The 7,380-nt window shown below is 42.7% G+C and overlaps 1 protein-coding gene across 1 annotated transcript; it reads left to right on the top strand.

Annotated features, from left to right (window-relative positions):
* The first annotated feature begins 3,579 nt into the window (after positions 1-3,579).
* On the top strand, positions 3,580-6,952 carry cnga4 (cyclic nucleotide gated channel subunit alpha 4). The gene is made up of 6 exons (XM_056288907.1): positions 3,580-3,638; positions 3,945-4,051; positions 4,287-4,870; positions 5,107-5,352; positions 5,822-5,987; positions 6,264-6,952. The coding sequence occupies exons 1-6, from the start codon at positions 3,595-3,597 to the stop codon at positions 6,950-6,952; spliced, it is 1,836 nt and encodes a 611-aa protein (XP_056144882.1). The 5' UTR covers positions 3,580-3,594.
* The last annotated feature ends 428 nt before the right edge of the window (positions 6,953-7,380 follow it).

Below are 7,380 nucleotides of genomic sequence, written 5' to 3'. Positions count from 1 at the left end.
ATCTCCTTCCAGCAGCCATCTTACTCGAATTCCACTGTCACACACCCACACGCAAGGGACGCTGTGACGAACCGCTACCACAGCACACAGCCCATTGACAGCCCTGCCAAGAGACTGCACACAGTCACCCTCACGCGTTTATTTATTGATCAGGTATTTCCCGGGAGAGTTTTCTGTGTTGCGCGCCATGGCAATACATACATTAGACCATAAAAAAAACTTACAGTGAGGGAAATACTGCAGATGCAATCGCTACTTGCATTGTATTCAGTCATGTCATTTCACTCTTGAGTGGCCTATCTCATTTCCAGGTTAGGGATATTCTCGGTTTGGTCGGGGCCCCATTGCATTTGGGTGGGTGCTGATGCGGCAACATGTGTGGCATGTTGTAAGTGAAACTGGCTCCAAGAAGCATCGATGGGTTACGGTACGGCCTGCCGGGCACAGACCCAGGGGCCCAAAGGGTCAGGGGGCCTCTAAGGTAGAGGGAGCCCCTAAGCTTTACTGTGTGAAGTGGCTGATATTAACTTTTCTTTTCTCAAAGAATGAATAATATTAACAGCTTGTTGTCACTGTTTTTTTTTATAAGTTTCCTTGGTCAACATTAAAAGTGGCATTGACTGATCTTATGTATTTGTGGTTGGGAAAGGTACAGTGGCTTGCAAAAGTATTCATACCCCTTGAACTTTTCTACATTTTGTCACGTTTCGACCACAAACATAAATATATTTTATTGGAATTTTATGTGAAAGACCAACACAAAGTGGCATACAATTGTGAAGTAGAAAGAAAATTATACATGATTTTAAAACATTTTTACAAATAAAAAACTGAAATGTGCGGTGTGCAAAAGTATTCAGCCCCCTGAGTCAATACTTTGTGGAACCGCCTTTTGCCGCAATTACAGCTGCAAGTCTTTTGGGGTATGTCTCTACCAGCTTTGCACATCTAGGGACTGAAATTTTTGCCCATTCTTCTTTGCAAAACAGCTCAAGCTCAGTCAGATTAGATGGAGAGCGTTTGTGAACGGCAGTTTTCAGATCTTGCCACAGATTCTCAATTGGATTTAGGTCTGGACTTTGACTGGGCCATTCTAACACATGAATATGTTTTGTTTTAAACCATTCCATTGTAGCCCTGGCTTTATGTTTAGGGTCGTTGTCCTGCTGGAAGGTGAACCTCTGCCCCAGTCTCAAGTCTTTTGCAGACTCCAACAGGTTTTCTTCCAAGATTGCCCTGTGGCTCCATCCATCTTCCCATCAACTCTGACCATCTTCCCTGTCCCTGCTGAAGAGAAGCACCCCCAGAGCATGATGCTGCCACCACCATGTTTGACAGTGGGGATGGTGTGTTCAGAGTGATGTGCAGTGTTAGTTTTCCACCACACATAGCGTTTTGCATTTAGGCCAAAAAGTTCAATTTTGGTCTCATCTGACCAGAGCACCTTCTTCCACATGTTTGCTGTGCCCCCACATGGCTTCTGGAAAACTGCAAACGGGACTTCTTATGGTTTTCTTTTAACAATGGCTTTCTTCTTGCCACTCTTCCATAAAGGCCAGATTTGTGCAGTGCACGACCAATAGTTGTCCTGTGGACAGATTCCCTCACCTGAGCTGTGGATCTCTGCAGTTCGTCAAGAGTCACCATGGGCCTCTTGGCTGCATCTCTGATCAGTGCTCTCCTTGTTCGGCCTGTAATTTTAGGTGGACGGCCGTGTCTTGGTAGGTTTGCAGTTGTGCCATACTCTTTCCATTTCCGGATGATGGATTGAACAGTGCTCCGTGAGATGTTCAAAGCTTGGGAAATATTTTTATAGCCTAACCCTGCTTTAAACTTCTCCACAACTTTATCCCTGACCTGTCTGGTGTGTTCCTTGGACTTCATGATGCTGTTTGCTCCCCAATATTCTCTTAACAAACCTCTGAGGCCGTCACAGAACAGCTGTATTTGTACTGAGATTAGATTACACACAGGTTGACTCTATTTAGTCATTAGGTCAACATTCGATCATTCAGCAATCATAAGGCAACTTCTGAAGGCAATTGGTTGCACTCAGAGAAAAGAGGGCTAAATACTTTTGCACACCGCACTTTTCAGTTTTTTATTTGTAAAAATTTTTTAAATCATGTATCATTTTCTTTGTACTTCACAATTGTGTGCCACTTTGTGTTGGTCTTTCACATAAAATTCCAATAAAATATATTTATGTTTGTGGTCGTAACGTGACAAAATGTGGTAAAGTTCAAGTGGTATGAATACTTTTGCAAGCCACTGTATATTTTGTTAATGTGCTGTTGGCTTTAATTGAGTATACTTGTACTGGGGAGGGGGCGGGGAGCTCTTAAGCATCCATGCCCAGCGCCCCATTGTTTCATTATCCATCTATGCCAGGAAGAGAGAATACATTTGGATCCTTGGCTTCAAATTCTTCGGTAGGCCAGAGCCATAAATCATATGGCCATTATGAAGAAGACAATCTCTTCAAGGCCTTTGTTTTGTTTTGTTCTGTTTTTTATTTTATGTTTTGCTTATTTCATTTCAGGCAATCACAGTAATGTACAGCTCATCCCTTTTTTTCAAGGGAAGAAAAAAAATCTCCAGAGGATACTGAGCATTTGTTGTGCTTTTCTTCCATGGAGACCAGCATCTCTAGGTGATGCACAGGTACACTCGATTTGTTGTTATGTGAACCAAGCTATCCAGCCTTGTACAAGTCAGCGAGGTTATTGCAGACAGCTGTTACTCATCCACATCCAAGTCAAGTACAACTCTTAGCGAGTTAGGACACAGGAGGGAGAACATGATCAAGAACAAATATCATTCCCACTTAAAAAAAGATATGTTAGTCTAAATCCCAGCATAAATCTGGGAAAAATGGATAAAAAAGGTAACATTATCATCAGGCCCAGTCGATGGCAGAGGTTGTTCGGTGGGCATCGGATGCAGAAAGTCAATGGGGAGGACGAAGATAAGAAGGAAGAGGGGAAAGATAACAATCCTCGGAAATTGAAGCTCAAACTGAAGTGAGTGATTGATGGTACTGAACAGACTTTTTTTTTGTGCAATATTTAGAAAATACCCATTATTTATATTAACTCATTGAAAAGTGCATTCCAATTTCAACTGGAATTTCTGACATTGTTCTGACATACTTTCTTGTTAGGGTATGGGCGTTGTATTAAACTCTACAAAAACTTACATATCAATTAAATTAAATCACAGGGCTATTTTACAAAATGTTGACAAATATTTTTAAAACTTACTGAGCCAAATTTAGAATCAAACGTCTCTATAAATTGTCCTTTTTTTTACAACTAACGATGCACATTAAATCTATATTACAGTGTAAGCACATATCTTGTGATTGATTGATTGATTGATTGATTGATTGATTGATTGATTGATTGATTGATTGATTGATTGATTGATTGATTGATTACATATGCACTATGATATCGGCTATACAAATAAAAGTGACTTGACTTGACTTAATCCTTTTTTGCCTCTCCTTGTCTCACGTCCCATTTTCTGCTCAGATGGAAAGAATGGGTAGTTGATCCGTCAGAACAATCCTATTACATATGGCTCCAGATCATGATCGTTCCCATTTTCTACAACTGGGTGATTATCATCTGCAGGTACACGCATAGGCCATAATGAATAAACGTAATATTGACTTTATTGAATACTATTACTCCTTTTTAAAAGTGCAGTTATGGTGGTTTGTTTCAACATTTAACACAGACAGTGTCAACACATTTTGAACAGCAATTCTGATTTGACCAGAAATGTAAAGCACTTTGAGTGGCTGTTGCAGCTAGAAAAGCGCTATATAAAATGCAACTTGATTGATTGTTTGAAATCAAAGAATTGCTGTGTTCCAATGAGATTAAGGGTGTTCATTTGACTGATAACACAAAATACTATTCCTACTGAATTTTTAGGACATGTTTCAACGCGATTGAAGTGAACTACCTCGCAGTCTGGCTTACACTGGACTACCTCTCAGACCTCATGTATGTGGCTGACACGATTGTCAGAGTTCGCACCGGTAAATATTTTGTTTCAGCCATTGGTTTATTCAGTGTTTCCCAATAGAACAGAATAGAAAAACATTTTCTAAGCCAAACAGCAAACCTTGATTCTATCATATCTTCATCATGAATCATTGCACTTTAAACTTCAGACCGTTTTTCCACTGTCGTTAAACTTTGGCAAGGGGTTTGTGATATCAAAGGGCAGCAAATTTGCTGCGGCTCTGACAAGTCCTGTGCTGCCCTCTACAGGTTACTTGGAGCAAGGCATCCTCATCAGGGATGTAGCGCAGCTGAAGAAACGTTACCTTCACTCCTCCCAGTTCCGATTGGACCTAGGCTCCCTGCTGCCAACTGACCTGCTTTACTTCTCCTTTGGCATCCACACGCCTCTGGTGCGGGTCAACCGATTTCTGCGCACGTCACGGCTCAACGAGGCCCTGGACCGTATGGAGACCCGCACCTCCTACCCCAACACTTTCCGCATTTCCAAGCTCATGCTCTACATCTTTGTGTTGATCCACTGGAACGCCTGCCTGTACTTTGCCCTGTCCAACTACATTGGCTTTGGGGCTGACCGCTGGGTCTACCCCAACATCACCATCCCGGTGTTTGCCTCCATGCGCCGTCAGTACTTCTACTGTTTCTGGTTCTCTGCCCAGATCTTCACCACAGTGGGTGACACACCCCTCCCAGACAGAGAGGAAGAGTACCTGTTTATGATTGCGGACCTGCTTATAGCTGTGCTGGTGTTTGCATCAATTGTGGGCAATGTTGGCAATGTCATCACTAGTCTGAGGGACCGCGATAATGTATTTTTCCCCAACCATGAGCTGGTGAGTAGGCCTAGATTGACACCTAGGCAAAAATGGCAATATAAAAGTGTACTACACATAAGACAGCTATGCCATAAGGCCCCCATTTTGTAAAATTGTGAACTGCATAATCCATAGTGGGAAAAGTCTCTTAAGCTTTAATATGTCCCATGAACCTTCACTTTCCTTTGGATCCTTTGAATTTGACTACTGAAAAGAACAGGTTTTTCTTCCTTTTCTTCCTCCTGTCATTTCAGGTGAAGGCCTACCTGCGCAACCATCACATCAGTAAAGAACTGCGCAAACGTGTCAGTGACTGGTACCAGCACCTGTACATCAACAAGAAGATCACACGAGAGAATGAAATCCTGCAGCAGCTGCCTGTCCAATTGCAGACAGAGATCGCGGTCAGTGTTCATCTTCCCACGCTGTCCAAGGTCACCATCTTCCAGAACTGTGAGACCAGCCTGCTGGAGGAACTGGTGCTCAAACTCACACCTCAGGTCAGGGGGTCATAATGGCTCACTGAAGGCACAGGGGATTAAGTCAGGCTCATAATATGTGAGGGTGGCGAACATTGAATGACATGGTTTTGAATGCAGTGGATAACTATTGTGTCATTGCCCCTTCTTCATTTCTTCCCACACTGCTTTGTGTATTATCTGATGAAGTGGGAATGCTTTCAGGAATACTTTCAGTAAACTGGATGTGAGATAATCCATGTGTGATTTACCCTGTCCGCAAAAATTACTATGGTCACCTGTGTGAGCAGTTGTCATTCAAGGTTAACTCTCTTTTGACATGTGGTCATTGTTATACTATGTAGTCCATCAGCTGTGTCAACCTGCAACATGTATTTTGACAACAGCGTAGGTGCGAGGATCTTTGAATTTTAATATGTCATCAGGGCTCCGTAACTCAATAAATGTTAGACATGCTCTCTGTTGGTCAAATACTCCTCTTGTCTCACAGGTATACAGCCCAGGAGAGTATGTCTGCAAGAAGGGAGATGTGGGCCATGAAATGTACATCATCAAAGAGGGAAAACTTGCTGTTGTAGCAGATGATGGGGTCACACAATATGCTGTGTTGGGTGAGGGGAATTTCTTTGGCGAGATCAGCATCCTCAACATAAAAGGTAAATAAAGATTTCAGTCATCAGTATTACCATGTGTTAAATGCAATATTTATGTCTTCATGTAGCTGGCCAATGCTTTCTCTGGCTGGGAATATTAAATTAACATTTAACACTGTAGCTCAACTGAACACACGAATGCATACAAAAATACTGCCTCTCTCTGTCTCTTGTGTCTTTCTCTTTCTCTCAATGACACAAACACATGCACACCAAACAAAGAGAGAGCAAAAGAGAGAAGCCTAATGCTTACAGGAGTCTCTACATGTTCTCTTTAAGGCAACAAATCTGGCAATCGTCGCACTGCCAACATCCGTAGCATCGGGCACTCAGATCTGTTCAGCCTGTCCAAGGAGAACTTGATGGATGTGCTGTCTGAGTTCCCTGCCGCCAAACGCCACCTGGAGGAGAAGGGCCGACAGATCCTAGTCAAGATGGGCATGCTGGAGGAGTGTGCGGAGGGCCAGAGGGGAGAGGTGGAGAAAGTGGAGACCAAGCTAGACAGGCTGGAGAGCAACTTGGATACCCTGCGAACCAAACTTGCCAGACTCATGGTGGAGCTGGAGTCCAGCAACCGCAAGATGCAGGCCAGGGTGGAGATGTTGGCGCTAGAGGTAGAAGGGTTGGAGAATAAACTGCCAGTGGGTGAAAGTGGAAAGAGAGAGGTAGGAGAAGGAGACAGAGAGCTGGAAAGGGGAGAGGGGGTGGGAGGGGAGGTTGAACTGGAGAGAGAAGAGGCAGAGGGAGAGGAGGTTGGAGCAGAGAGGTTGAAAGAACAAGGACAAGATGAGGCTGGCGAGGATGTGACCAAAGAGGGAGATGGAGAGAGCACTAAAAGCAACAAGGAAGAGACAAATGAGGAAGCACATGGTATGGAGGTAGAGGGAGATGGAGGCATGGACCAAGCTTCGGATGAAAGAGAAAAGAAAGGGGATGATGGAGAAAATAAAAGAAATAAAAGAAATTGACTGACCTACTAAAAGGGGACTGAGTTCAGATTGAAAAATGAAGGTGAGAAAGAGGAGATAAATGTAAAGAGCAAAAACAGGCAGCAATGACAAAAGTTGTGAGAAAGAGGAGATAAATGTAAAGAGCAAAAACAGGCAGCAATGACAAAAGTTAATTGAAGGAAAGAGAAAGGACAGACAGAGGAATTATGAGAGAAAGTCAAAGGGTAATGAGACACACAATGAGACTGAAATAGATTTAAGAGTGATTAGCTTACTATCAATTTTTTATCAATAACGACATTAAAAACCATAACACTCTTTGCTGGTCTTGGCATTTTTCATAAATCATCATGCAGTAGGCATTATAACCTTAAATGATAGCAAACACCCTATCAAAGTATTATGTACATATGGGTTCACAGATTTCTGAATGAATATAATTTCAT

The sequence above is a fragment of the Lampris incognitus genome, chromosome 11 (assembly GCF_029633865.1).
Source record: "Lampris incognitus isolate fLamInc1 chromosome 11, fLamInc1.hap2, whole genome shotgun sequence".
NCBI classification, from domain to species: domain Eukaryota; kingdom Metazoa; phylum Chordata; class Actinopteri; order Lampriformes; family Lampridae; genus Lampris; species Lampris incognitus.
This window is presented reverse-complemented; position numbering and strand designations above follow the sequence as displayed.